At 44.6% G+C, this 14,808-nt stretch overlaps 2 protein-coding genes across 5 annotated transcripts in view; one reads left to right on the top strand and one right to left on the bottom strand.

Annotated features, from left to right (window-relative positions):
- Nucleotides 1-9,929, bottom strand: part of TRANK1 (tetratricopeptide repeat and ankyrin repeat containing 1) — a 93,404-nt gene extending 83,475 nt beyond the window's left edge. The window contains exon 1 of one of the 3 annotated variants that reach the window (XM_084620159.1): nt 9,708-9,929. The gene's annotated coding sequence lies outside the window, so the exon portion shown is untranslated. Of the gene's footprint in view, nt 1-6,056; nt 6,181-9,318; nt 9,517-9,707 lie in introns of those variants that run through there. The other 2 variants (XM_084620161.1, XM_084620163.1) reach the window with 2 other exon arrangements.
- Nucleotides 9,930-10,127: 198 nt separating this feature from the next.
- MLH1 (mutL homolog 1) overlaps nt 10,128-14,808 on the top strand; it is a 32,870-nt gene continuing 28,189 nt past the window's right edge. The window contains exons 1-4 of one of the 2 annotated variants that reach the window (XM_084620166.1): nt 10,128-10,368; nt 12,305-12,395; nt 12,543-12,641; nt 14,583-14,656. In XM_084620166.1, the coding sequence (XP_084476292.1) occupies nt 10,253-10,368; nt 12,305-12,395; nt 12,543-12,641; nt 14,583-14,656 (380 nt within the window). In that variant the 5' untranslated portion in view covers nt 10,128-10,252. Of the gene's footprint in view, nt 10,369-11,656; nt 12,155-12,304; nt 12,396-12,542; nt 12,642-14,582; nt 14,657-14,808 lie in introns of those variants that run through there. The other variant, XM_084620167.1, reaches the window with a different exon arrangement.

Raw genomic sequence — 14,808 nt, 5'->3', positions numbered from 1 at the left:
TATCATTTCTGGTTTCAGAGTAGCAGCCCTGTTAGTCTGTATCCGCAAAAAGAAAAGGAGTACTTGTAGCACATTAGAGACTAACAAATTTATTTGAGCATAAGCTTTCTGTATCTGAAGTTAGGAATATTAATCATGTATCTGTATTTCAAATGTGCTACTTTGGGTGTCACCCACAACTCATCCTTCAGATACAACAATGAAAAAGCCAGACAGGGCTGATGGCCCATTAGCAAAGACAATGGACTGTGAAAGAGCTTAGTCTTCCTGTGGATGCCCAAGACAGCCTATGAGTAATGGCTGCTAAAACCCTGCAGAGACATGGGTCTGAGTCACCTGGTTTTGGGCCTCCCCCCTGTTGGGATGCCAGTGTTTTTCCACTGGAAGACAAAGGGTTCCCTTCATACACAAAAGCTATATAAGGCAGGGGAGTGATATCATCATGGTTCTCCTCTGCTTCCCCACCCAAAGAGACACTGAAAAACACTTTGAAGCAAGAACTGAAGTGAGGGGAGAAGGGTTGAGCCCAGGCTGGAAGGGCGTCCAGTCTGAGTGGAAATACCTGAAGTTTCAAGCTGCAGGCCACTGCTGTTGGCTTTCAAGACTCTCTGTAATCTGCCTGTGACAATATTTAGGGGAGAAATTACTATTTGTAGCCAATTTCTTTAGTGAATCAAGCTTAGTTTGCATGTTTTGTTTTATTTGCTTAGTAATCGGCTTTGTTCGGTTTGCTATCCCTTTAACCACTTAAAATCTGCCTTTCATAGTTAATAAAATTTGTTTTGGGTATTATTAAACCCAGCTTATGCAATTTCTAATTGGGGCGGGGCAAGGAGCTGTGCATCTCTCTTCACACTGAGGAACAGGGCGAATTTTTATGAGCTTGTGTGTGCAGATTTTTCTATACAGTGCAAGACAGTATTATTTTGGGTTTATCTCCCAAAAGGGGCGGGCACATGACTGCTGGGTGAGTCATCTCATACAGAGCTGACTTCAGTCTGTCTGCAGCTGTGTGTGGCCCTACCTCTGTGTGTGTGTGCTGCAAGAAGCTGGAGAGCCTAATTCAGCAAAACAGGGAGACGGAATCCAGGCTGGTGGAGCAGGAGAGGCTCAGTGAAACCCCAGTACATCAGGTGGCATCCTGGACAGGGGGGGTCCAACCCGTCACACTATGGATATGTAATGGGCTCTGAAGACTAACAAAAAGTTAATGATCCTGCATACCAAGTAAAACTGGAAGTGCTAAAAGCAGATATGCCAAACCCTATACCAAAGTAACTGACTGGAGATGAGTTATTGACAATCCTCAGCAGGCAATAGAAGTGGGGAGCAATAGTAAATGCCCCAAATAGAATGGAAGAAGAAAAACTAAGTGATGTGTAATTCTATAACTTTCAACCCTCTGGAGACTGGCCAAGCTTACCAGAGGGAGAGAACAAAGAAACCTGGTTGCTATAAGAAACACAGTGCATATCTACATAGGGAAATTTACCAGCCTGATTATACAGGTATAATTTTACCACTATAATTATACTGGTATAACTCTTTGTTTGGAAACTCTTATTCCAGAATAAGGAGTCTTTTTCCACTTTAGTTTATACCGTTTTGGTATCTCTCGGCTTTTGGACTCACACACTTCTGTGGGTCCAGGGCATAAGGACCATACGGATGGTCCAGCCATACCATCCCTGGTACCGCCAGTTGCATCACAACCACCACTCATTGTCCTGCTTTGCCAGTACCAATTAGATTTCTTTTGCAAGAGGATCTTTGAGTGTTGGAAGAACTTGAATCCCCTCTACTAAATATCAAGAGAGATCTTCTGCAGATACTGCCATACCTCCCAGGTGCTACCGCACCCACAGGTGAAGGCATGGCAGCCAGTACCAACACAACTTCTGGTACGAACACAGCCACCGGTGCAGACATCTTTAGCCCCCACAACTCCTCCTGCCTCTATAGGAACAGGAGAAGATACCTCCTCAGACTCAGATGTCCATCCAAAATTTCTCTACCTCCCTGCCTGAGATGTCTCCCAAGGAAGAGACCCCATGAACCAGACAATGACCGATTTAACCACCTCTCTGGCAGGAGCACTCTTGGGGTCCCTCCCCCTTCCCTTATGCCTTTCTGGAATCCTTGGATCCTACACAGAGGCCAGTTCTATAGGATACCCTCATGCAAAAGGATCCACCAACGGGCAACCCCTGGTACCACAGGACTCACTCCCCTCCTCAAGAAGACCCTCTAGAACAGTGGTTCTTAACTTGGGGTGCTCGCACCCCCTGGGGTGTAAGACGCCCTTTCTGGGGGTGCAAGACATGCCAGATTTTTTTAGAAAGTAAATCATCAAAAATACAAATTAGGCACAGGCACATAAGTACAACTACTTTGTTTCATCAAACCTATGTATTTATTAACATTATACATTTAACAATTACTGTAATATACAAACAAAATATATCTAGGTTTAAAGAACTGACCTACTTCAATGATTTTTGATAAGGGGTACGAGAACATATTTTGAGAGCCAAAAGGGGTGCAGGCTGCAGTAAAGGTTAAGAACCACTGCTCTAGAAGAACAAGAGCTGAGAGTTGAGGAAGTAGCAGTGCCATCTAACAAGTTGTCCTCCTCACCAAATGAGGCTGTTATGCCTCTTCTCCCTCCCTACGCGGATAACTTCAAAGTCTTCCAAGAGGATAGCTAAGTCGTTGCAGGTCCCCTTGGAAGAAGTGCAGGAACCACAGCATGCCCTAGTAGATATCCTACATACCTCTCTGCATGGCAAAATAGCCTAACCTAAATATGTCACCAGCTTGAACAGTATGGCAAACACCAGTCACTATCTCATCTATTTGCAAGAGGATGGACAAAAAAAATACTGCATACCTGCAACAAGCTTGGAATACCTCTTCTCCCAGCCCACCACAAATTCACTGGGGCTCAATGCCATAAAGGAAAGAAACAGAAAACATCACTCCAGATCTGCTCCTCAGGACAAGGAGCTTAAGCATCTGGTCCTTCTTGGCCACATTACAGTTCAGGATAGTTAACTACCATGGCCAAGTATGACTACACAAATTATCTCATTTTATTATGTGCCACAAGACCAGAAGGACCAGTTCCAGGCCTTCATCACTGAAGGTCAGAGGATTTCCAAAGCCTCTTTGCAGGGCTCACTGGATGCAGTGAACACAACTTTTTGCTCTATGGCAGCTGCCATAATTATGAACCGCACTTCCTGGCTGCAGTTCTCTGGACTCCTAAAGGAGGTCCAGAATACAATGGAGGATCTTTGAGGGCCCCAAGCTCTTCAGCAGGGCCACAGATGAATTCCTTCACTTATTAAAGGATTCTAGAGAGATCCTCCAATCCCTAGGCATCTACATCTCTGCAACCAAGAGAAAATTCGGACAGTCACAGACAGCACAATGGTGTCATCCTGTCCAGCACCAAACCTTCCAAAGAATCATGCAAGAAGAGGCCCAGATTCCTCAAGAAGGGCCCATCATGCACTGTCACCTCCCAGTCAGCAACTTCTTCTAACCAGCCATTTTGACCCTTCAGTCAAGGGTCATTCTGCAATCTGCCTCTTATGCTCCACCACCCTCTCACCTTCCCCTCCATCAGACAGGGATCATCTTTCTCATTTCAAACCTTCGAGAGTACATCACATCAGACAGCTAGATACTAGAAGTCATTACATCAGGCTATGCCATTCACTTCAGCTCCATCCCTTCCACGCCCCCTTCCCCTTTCAGGGGTTCTTCTCATGAGGGTCTCTCAAGGCAGGTCATACAATCCCTCCTGCTCCTGGCGGTGATTGAACCAGTTCTCCTCTCTTTCATTGGGAAACAGTTCTACTGCAGGTACTTCTCGATACCCAAGACGAAAGGAAGATAGAGACCAATCATGAACCTAAGGAATCAGAACACATTCAGGATGGGAACCTTAGTAGCAATAATATTGTCATTTGATTCAGGTGACTGGTTTGTGGTCCTCAACCTTCAGGATGCATATTCTCATATAGCAATGCATCCAGCTCACAGATGCTTCCTGCAGTTTGTCATTGACAATGGCCATGGTTAGCACTGGGTTCTTCCCTTTTGCCTTTCCATTACAGAGGTCCTCTTTGTTGTTGCGGCCTACCTGTGGCTGTAATAGAGAGAGAGAGCCTAGAGCACTGGGCCTGCTGCAAGACTTGAGGCCCGAACCACAGTCAGAAAAGCCAGGCTGTGCTATGAGCCAAAGTCAGGCTCTGTCATAAAGCAGACGCTTGCTTACAAGTTCACTGTCTGGTACATGAACTTGGCAAAGGTACAACAAGCCTTGCTAAAACACAGGCACTCCTAAGTACAGGACATTTATGTAAACACATTCCTGGGAGATGGTACAGGAACACACTGACCCTGAGTAAGAGAAGGATGGGAGGACAGAATAATGAATGAATAATGAATGTTTTGTTCAAACCAGGAGGTACAAGGTGTAGAGTTGGTAACTAACCATATCAGGAGTATAATACGTAACTTGTTCATATCCATGTATCAAAGAGAAATAATGAGAGGGGTACCTTTGTCCAGCCTAGAGGGCAGCATATATTCCTGCTGTTGACTCAGCTGGTCCATTGTCGTGAGCATACATGTGTTAGTGTACTTTTAACCATGGAGCCAGGGCACTAGGATCGTGCTTCATCAATAATAAACCTGGCCAAGTGCCTTCACCACCGAACCGAGTCTGTGGTCTTTCTGAGTAGTGCTATCAAGGTCTGCTGAACCAGTTATCTGTGCGGGGCTGGGACTGTATACAGAGAGAACACACACACACACCCACCCACCCAACAGACAACATTGGTGACCCCAACTGTTGATTTGGTAAGTGGCGAGCTGTCTGCTGTAGGGGTTGCAACCTAACATGACAGAAAACTCCGAGCTAGGGAACCACCTAATTCTCTCCCTAGATATCTTCACAGATTTTAATAAGGTTTGGACACACTGGGTAACAAAAAAAAAAAAAAAAAGCAGTCCATATGAGTTTAAAAAACAAAGTGGGGAAGAAACATGGAATAGAATCTGTAAGGCTAGGGCAGAGACTGTAGCCCTGAAAAATAATAATAAGAGTAAGAAATGTATAATATTGCAAACTATGAACAGGACTGTTAAATGGTTAAGACAACACACCACAAAATTGATGGGGCAAGTAACAGAAACAAAGAAAAAGTGAGAAGAAACAACAGAAGCAAAAAAACACTGGAAAGCACAGGAACAGAATAGAAAATTAGAAACAGCTGTAGAGAATCTGCAAAGAAGAGAAGTGCCATCCCCCATTATAAATCTTGTTGGGCAACAACAGACTTTGGGTACTTATATAGTGCCTAAAGAATAGGGACGGAAATGGAAAAAGATGGCCCTAGCAAAATTAAAACATGGAACATGGGATGATTGGAATGGGTGTTGCAATGGGGACATGTGGAATGACCTAGACCAGCCACCTAACAACCCATTGGCAGGGACCACCACACTGCAACCACCACTGTAGGATAAGAGCCAGGTTCTGGTAAATCCTAAACTGAGATCTAGACTGGGTCCTGTTAGAACAGGAGAAATAAGTGCACAGGAGCGAGAAGAAGCAAACAATACTGTCACTGGATTGGTAAATCATATGAAGGACAAAACGGAACAGTTCACAGAGCATATTAGGAGACAGGAGGTGCAACATGATTGCAGGGGAGTGGATAAAAAAGAATTTCAAAGTGAAAAATCAAGAGAGTGAGCAGTTTAACACCTAGAATTGATGCAGTATCACACAGAGTTACCCAGAAACAGTTAACTGCAGCAGGCAAGGACACTCCTGCAATCCATTTGGCATACAGACAAAAACAACAGACACAAGGGGAACAAATTCAGGTTTTGGAAGAGCTGATAATCACCCCCCACTCTCCTCTCAGAGCCAGGATAAAAACCAGGGGTTATGGATTCCCAACTGCTTTAGCCCATGGAGCCCCACTCCTCCCGCAGAGCTAATAATATAACCTTCTTACTCAAATATTTATACATACCAGTTAAGTTTTCCTTTATATCTTCTCTCAGTTTGCTAAACTTGCTGCTGCTGCCTGTCCTTTAAGATAACTTGATAAAGGTAAAAACAATCTCTCTTGGCTGAGGTCTCCCTCCCCATCCTAGATTGCTCTTCCTTCCCCTCCCCCCCCCCCACTTCTGCCCTCTCTTTGTTTTAAAAACTAAATGTAAAATTGTTACAGTTATTACAGAAATCTCCACTGCTAAAAAAAGTGAAGCAACTGAAGACAAAGCAACACAACAAACAGAGAAAACAAGGTAAAAACTTCACTTTAATTAAGTCAGGCGAATTAATTATTTTAAGCCTTCAGGAATGCAACAGCTGAAAATACTCCTAACTTTCTTGAAGATATGGTTGCCAAGCAACAGAAATTCAGGTTTCTAATCCTAACCACTGACTAATATTTGAAACATGAGTTTTCCTTGTTTCCATATAGCAGTTTTTAAAATAAAGTAATGGAAAATTCCTTCAGTTACTAAATTAATATAGCAAAGTGGGCACTTAATTTTTATTAATTCTTATTAAAAAGAATTAAATGAAAAGGTAAATACTTGCTTATTTACATGTTTAACTTTTTTGTTTACCTGTCTGTTTTCTAAATAATAATAATTTTGAGCTCTTAATGCCTTATCTTGTATAGTTATGAATACAATTCTGACACCATTCATCTTTAATTGTAAGCTGTCACGTATGTTGTCCTGTGTCCTTGTATTGTGTGTGTGTGTCACGAGTTGTTTGTTTGTTTTAATTCTGTTGCAACAAAAATCTATTTTATACTTTTTTTTAAATGTAAGTGGTACCACATTATTTTAATATTACAGTTGGGGTATAACCATCATACTATTATTAATAACCAACTAATTTTTGCAAACCTCAAAAATGCCTCATTTATAAATACATACGTATACATATATTTTCGCCTCAACAAATAATGCAACTGCAAACAAAAACAATTTCCCTTTTATTAATCATGGCTTTTTATTCAAAGAGAAAATTGTAAGGGGAAACTTCAACATTAATGCAAAGGTAACATTAACAAAGTGAAAAGGAGTACTTGTGGCACCTTAGAGACTAACCAATTTATTTGAGCATGAGCTTTCGTGAGCTACAGCTCACTTCATCGGATGCATGCCGTGGAAACTGCAGCAGACTTTATTTATACACAGAGAATATGAAAAAATACCTCTTCCCACCCCACTGTCCTGCTGGTAATAGCTTAAGTGTCAATTTCTTGTTTGGGTTCTTATAAAAGTTGTTTATGCATTAAATAATAAGATATAGTTATTAGAATGTTATAACAAAAATGGTTTAAAATATATTACAATATATACTATGTCTGGTTATGTTGCAAAATGTTAAAGCTAACCAAACAATTTCAACAGGTTTCCAGCTTTGCCTCCCAAATACAACCAAGTGTCATAAAAGTTTAATACTCTCAATGTGTTTATATAGACCTGCATTTAAAATTAAGTTTGGTTTACTTTTTATACTCTTTTCTTTTATGTTATGTTAAAAGGACATACTGGTTGTTAAAGTTTGTGCTTCTAAACAGTTAAAAGTGGAATTGGTATCACAAGCAAATTAACTCTGAAAAACTTGGATAAAAATTCTGTTACTAACTCTTTTGCTAAAACAGAGTGCTCAGCAGGAGAGAGCAGTACACTTCTCAGAAGATTGTGAGCACCTATTTTAGCAGTCAAAAAGTATATTTATTATGAAAAATTAGTAATGCACATGTTAAGTGAAAAGGAACATCTATGCAACAACTGCAAAAGTATCTAAAACAGGTTTATTTGTGCTAAAGAATTGGGAAAATCAGAACAAAAGTATAGCTTGTGTTATAAAAGACTTGGTCCCTATTACACTGTAAACAAACTAAATTAAATTAATCTGTATATTAAATTTGGGTTACCAAAGAAATGTAAAACAAACAAGCAAAAATCTTTATTATGTGAACCAAGATAAGTTGTTTAAGGATGCATCCCACAGACCGAAGACAGAAGAAGTTATCAGTGCACAGTGAAGAAACGCCTGGGCATCGAGAAAAGAAAAATGAAGTTCTTTATAACTAACAGACGGTCAACTACACCTCAGTCTACCATATATGGACAATTAAGTAGGCAATCAGCTAGAAACCACTGGACTAGGCCTAACTGTCATTTAAACTGTATATTATTGAGCAAGTGAATTCACGTGCCTGTGGTTTTAAATCCTTATCACTGAAGTATGGATGAATTTGGCTACTATGTAAAAAGCAACTGTATTATTGCTGTATACTTGTTAATTAATATACTAGCATCTTATCAGGAATGTGCACAAGACTCGAGGGCTGGGCAAAAGACTATTTGCAGTTTGGTATTTCTCAAAATAGGAGACTCCAAAATCTAAGCAGAATTATGGGTTACATTTCAAGATTATCTGAATCTGGAATATCCATTTGGAATGAGGGTAATATGAAATATATAGATATAGATATAGATATATATAACTATTTCGACCACCAGGCAACGGAACTGTCTCTGAACCTGTACTTCATGGTATGAAGAGCCTGGCTACCTGTCACGGTTCCTCCCCCACTCTGAACTCTAGGGTACAGATGTGGGGACCTGCATGAAAAACCTCCTAAGCTTATCTTTACCAGCTTAGGTCAAAACTTCCCCAAGGTACAAAATATTACCCCCGTTATCCTTGGAATGGCCGCTACCACCACCAAACTAATACTGGTTACTGGGGAAGAGCTGTTTGGACGCGTCCTTCCCCCCAAAATACTTCCCAAAACCTTGCACCCCACTTCCTGGACAAGGTTTGGTAAAAAGCCTCACCAATTTGCTTAGGCGACTACAGATCCAGACCCTTGGATCTTAAGAACAATGAACAATCCTCCCAACACTTGCACCCCCCCTTTCCTGGGAAATGTTGGATAAAAAGCCTCACCAATTTGCATAGGTGACCACAGACCCAAACCCTTGGATCTGAGAACAATGAAAAAGCATTCAGTGTTTTACAAGAAGACTTTTAATAAAAAATAGAAGTAAATAGAAATAAAGAAATCCCCCCTGTAAAATCAGGATGGTATATATCTTACAGGGTAATTAGATTCAAAACATAGAGAACCCCTCTAGGCAAAACCTTAAGTTACAAAAAAGATACACAGACAGAAATAGTTATTCTATTCAGCACAATTCTTTTCTCAGCCATTTAAAGAAATCATAATCTAACACATACCTAGCTAGATTACTTACTAAAAGTTCTAAGACTCCATTCCTGTTCTGTCCCCGGCCAAGACGACTACAGACAGACACAGACCCTTTGTTTCTCTCCCTCCTCCCAGCTTTTGAAAGTATCTTGTCTCCTCATTGGTCATTTTGGTCAGGTGCCAGCGAGGTTACCTTTAGCTTCTTAACCCTTTACAGGTGAGAGGAGCTTTCCCCTGGCCAGGAGGGATTTCAAAGGGGTTTACCCTTCCCTTTATATTTATGACACTACCGAAGACAGTATCTCACTGATATTGTGCATGACATTGCTGAACTGTTTAACCAAATACAAGTACAATATCAAGGAACTAACTGCAGCAAACAATATGAAGGCAAGGAAAAAACAAATTGGTCAAGAAATTATTTGTAATGCTTACGCATAAGCCTCTACGCAGGGACCCCCTGGCCTGCAGCGTCAGATGGAACAACCCAGGCCCCCCCGCGTGCAGTTGTTCGGGGCCCCCAGCAGCTCCCACAACTCTATGCGCCACGCAGAACCACTTGCAGAGCGGCCTGCCGGCCCCCTAAATGTCAAGTCGTGACACGGGGATCAGCCAATAGGAACGAGCGCGTTCGCGAACACAAGTAACCACCTCCCTACCCCCCCACCATTCCCCGCCCCCAGGGTGCGGGCAGGGAACGATGGGAGTTGTAGTTCTGCGCCACACAGCTGCCGGACCAGCCCCGCCGATTGACACCCGCGCCTTCCAATCGGCAGCTGCCAAGGCTCTCGCCCGCAACGGTTTGGCGCGAGTCTGCTGGGTTCGCGACCCTACTTTGCCGCGCGCCCGCAGGAGCGAGGAGGGGAAGGGCGGGGATCGTAGCGCGAGCCCCTCCTCGCTCCTCCCACTTGGGTCTGGTGGTCTCCCTTTCCCCGCTCAGAGATCCCGGCCCCTCAGCATCTCCCGCCCGGGCGCGCCTCATGGCGCTGATGGCTGGCGTGATCCGGCGGCTGGACGAGGTCGTGGTGAACCGCATCGCGGCCGGCGAGGTCATCCAGAGGCCGGCCAACGCCATCAAGGAGATGCTGGAGAACTGGTAACGCGGCCGGGGGGGAGGGCACCTGCCCGATACACCCCCGGGCCGCGCACGCGGGCAGGGGGGCTGGGCGGTTGGTGCGCGTGGCGGGGGCAAGCGGCAGTTACGCTCAACGCAGCCCGACCGGCTTCGGTCCTGGCGCCCGCCGGCGGCGCTCCGGTGCCCCCGGGCGCATCGCTGGGCTGCCCCCATCTCGCCACGGAAGCTGGGGGTGGCTGGAAGTGGCCGCGAACGTGCCCTGCGGCTGCCCTGAGGGCGAAGGGCAAAGGCCGCTCCTGGGGGCGGGAAACGCCACCCTTGGGGTTCTCCTTGGCGGGCGCTGCCCTTTAGTTAGGCGAGGGTTGCCAACCTCCTACTCACACAAACCCCAGCACCGAGGCCCCGCCCCTTCCCCGAGGCCCCGCCTCTTGCTCACTCCATCCCCCCCCCCCCCGTCCAACCTCACTCGCTCATTTTCACCGGCCTGGGCGCGGGGTTGGGGTGCAGGAGGGGGCTCTGGGATGGGGGGGGGTGGCTGAGGGATTCGGAGTGGGCTGCGGGTTGGGATATGGGCTCTGGGCTGGAGGTGTGGGCTCTGGGTGGGGCTGGGGAGGAGAGGTTCAGGATCCGCTGGTGGGAATACAGGCTGGGGAAGGGGATTGGGCTGGGAGGGGTTGCAGGCTCCGGGCTGCGGGGGTGGAGCTGAGGGGTTTGGAGTGTGGGAGGGGATATGGGCTCTGGGCTCCGGGTGTGAGGTTTCAGGTGTGAAGCCAGAAATGAGGGGTTCATGGTGTGGGAGGAGGCTCTGGGCTGGGGTAGGGAATGGGAGGGAGCTATGAGGGCTCCAGCTGGGGGGTGTGGGGTCTGGTGGCGGTCTGGGGATCAGGGATTTGGGGTGCACAAGGGTGCTCCAGGCTGGAACTGAGGGGTTTGGAGGGTGGGAGGGGGATCAGCGCTGGGGTAGGAGATGGGGGTGTGGGGTGGATGAGGGCTCTGGCTGGGGGTGCAAGTTCTGGAGTGGGGCTGGGGATGAGGGGTTCAGGGTGGGGGAGGGTGCTCTGGGCTCTTTTGTAGGGCAGGGGGTTGGGGCATGGGAGGGGGTTGGGTGCAGGCTCTGGGCAGAGCTTACCTCAAACAGCTCCCAGAAGCAGCAGCATATCCCCCCTCTGGCTCCTACACAATGGCATGGCCAGGCAGCTCTGTGCACTGCCCTGTCTGCTGGTGCTGCCCCTGCAGCTCCAATTGGCTGAGGTTCCCGGCCAGTGGGAGCTGCAGAGCCAGTGCTTGGGGTGGGGGCAATGTGCAGAGGCCCCTGGCTGCCCCTGTGTGTAGGAGCCAGAGGGAGGACATGCTGCTGCTTCTGGGAGCCGTGTGGAGCCAGGGTAGGCAGGGAGCCTACATTAACCCCGCTGTGCCGCCAACCAGACTCTTAACGGCTTGGTCAGTAGTGCTGACCGGAGCTGCCAGGGTCCCTTTTCGACAGGGCAAACTGGACCCCTGGCAACCCTAATTTAACCCCTTGGTGCCTGTAGGCATCACACCCCCAGTGTGCTGCTGGGATTGGAGAAAATGGGCTAACAGTCCTTGACAGCATTAAACTGCATAACTCTTCCCCCCCCTTTCCCCCCTTACTGGCAGCTTTGGGCTACAAGGTTTATTGCATGATGATATCAGTCAGAAAAGAAGGGACTGGCTCCCGGTGTCTTTGCCTTTTGGTGGCCTGGCTCCAGAATGGGGGGCGGGGAGAGGAACATAGGGGAGACTGATGCCATGACCCCAAAAACCCTCACAGCAGCCATGCTGAAAGGTTAGACTCATTGCTGTTAGCTGTTTAGTAATTGTTATGAGAAGAGGGAGGGAGGGGGCATAATATAAATTGCAGTATAATTGCAGACTAGATTTCTTTGAAAGAAAATGTCACTTAACTGGACACTGAGAGATGCTTTGCTTTTTGCAGTTTGGATGCCAAATCTACCAGCATCCAGGTGATCGTTAAGGAAGGAGGTCTGAAACTCATTCAAATCCAAGATAATGGGTGTGGAATCAGGGTAGGTAAACCTACTGGACAGGTACAGGTTGGTGTAGTGCTTACTTGTGGACTTCGTTTTCACACATTCATCAGAAATTTTTCCCTGCCTTAAGAAATTGTGGAAATAGAAATGAAATGTTAATGCGTGTCTGTCTGTCTTATATAGAAAGAAGATTTGAATATTGTGTGTGAGAGATTCACTACAAGCAAATTGCAAAAATTTGAAGATCTGGCTAGTATTTCTACATATGGGTTTAGGGGAGAGGTAAGTTTATGATTAACAGCTTTTTCATTGCTACTATGTGTTGTAAAGGGATGTAGTTGGTTTCTGATTCCTGAAGTCATTTTTAAAAGATCGAGTTTCTTATGAGACTCCATCTTGGCGCTGAGTATGGTTGGTGTGCATGTGGGGGAGTGTTTAGGGTGGAGGTAGAGTGCAAGGAAAAGATGAGTGATGTGGAAGCCAGGAAGTGTGTGTTAACTGCGGGGGATGGGTAGACAAATCTATTTAAGTGATCTGGCGAAGATTAGTTTTTGGGGTCACTTTGGTCCTCTTCCCCCATTGATATTTGAGCACTAGGGAGCATGTTGGTTCTCCCCCAGAAGAGATGGAGCAGTTTGGGTTGGGGAGAGTAAAGAGGAGGAGATTGTTGGAATAAGACCCAAGCTGTGGAGCCTCTAGAACTGCTGACTGAGATCCCAGGGTTGGCGGTAGTGAAACTGACTGGTTTGCAGAGGTGTTTGGCCTCCTGGCAGAAGATTACAGTGCCACCAGCAGGATAATTGTGTCTGGGGTGGAAGAATTTTACATGTGGATCTGTAGGGGGACCAAGTTGGAGATAGAAGGATTAAGTACTGTCAACTCAGAATCACCTCCCCTCCCCTTTTGTGCCTATGAACCTGTAAGTTCCCCTGCCACTTTTGTGAAGGATGTGCTGTGGCAATGTGCCTTTAGAAAGAACAAGAAGTAGTTACATCCTTAAAAATTGCCATCATAGGATCTGTAGTGTGTATTTTATACTCAGTATAAGACTAAAACAAAACTGAGGAAATATGCAAAATAAAAGCAGGTTATACAGAAAATGCATTAATAAAAAGAGGTACTATGATTTTGTTAATGCAGCTAAAAGCTTCTATGCAAAGGAAGGAATAATAATTACAGTTTATACCCTGTTATGTCTGAGATCTTAGAGCTCTGATTGCTGTGCAAACTGGGAGGGAAGGAGACAGCCTCATGCCCTGCTTTTTCTATCCATTGACCCACACTGTGAAGTTGCAAGCAAGTTAGGCTTCTCCTGTTGGCTTAATTTAAAACTGGCTCCCTTTGAGATCCACTCCCCTGAGCAGTGTGTGTTTAAATGGATTCACAGGGAGTTCTTCCCCTTTGACGACTGGCTGCAAAACTTAATAGTTATCTCTTTAACAAAAGTGATAGCCCTTCTTATCACCACTTAATTTTAATTAGCTCTTCCTAGTTCCTTGATCATCCCAGTTCTTTGGAAGATCTAGGGTTTAGCCTTGTCTTTCAATCTCACACAAAATAATAAAATAAAATTAGAAGTTTTGAAAGCAATAAAAGAAAAAGCATATTGTGTCATAATGCAAATATATAAATATGTTGTAAATATATTTGTTTCAAAACACATTCCTTGGTAATTTTCAACCTGAAAAGGGAGAGGGATGGGAATGAATTTATGCCCTTTTTGCTTTATGATGTATTGAGAAGACTAGAAATAACTTTTAAAATTTTAAATAATGTGAATTTTTAGGCCTGTCTTTTCTTTTTGGGTGGAGATCTCCTGTCAAGAACCCAGAGATGTAGGCTGGGAGCTCTTCAGCCCTTAATTTTTGTTTTTTTTTTTTAAATATTTCAGTTTCTATTTAAAAAGGAAATCAAGAAGGTAAAAAGCTACTTCTGAGTAGAATCCTTTAAAGGAAAATAGTGCATTGATTAAGAACTGTCAAGCCTTTAATTATACCAGTGTCACTGGTTCTGTGTTAATACTTAGTCTATCCTGTATTTGCTATTAAAATGTTGACATATACCACTTACAAGTAATTAACAAATAGGGAATATCGCAGTAACATGAATTACTTGCAAATGGTAAATGTCTACATTTTAATCGCTACCACTGTAGAAGTATTAATTCCAAAATTAATATTTTCTTGAGTGAGGTTTGTAAAAGTTCATTTTTTCCCCCTATAGGCATTGGCTAGCATAAGTCATGTTGCCCATGTTACTGTCACAACTAAAACTGCTGATGCAAAGTGTGCATACAGGTATGCTGTGTATTCACTCTCTTAAAAAGTTTATGTTGTGTGTAATAAACATTTATTCTCTTTTCAAAGTTGTTAATAATATGGATGGTATCTTGGATACAAATAAAGTCATGGAAGGGATGATTTTAAGAGGAGGGCATGGTCATTCAGGA

This window comes from Lepidochelys olivacea (genome assembly GCF_965140295.1).
Source record: "Lepidochelys olivacea isolate rLepOli2 genome assembly, chromosome: 2".
Lineage (NCBI taxonomy): Eukaryota > Metazoa > Chordata > Testudines > Cheloniidae > Lepidochelys > Lepidochelys olivacea.
The sequence above is the reverse complement of the archived record's forward strand: the minus strand, read 5'-3'. Positions and strand labels throughout refer to the sequence as shown.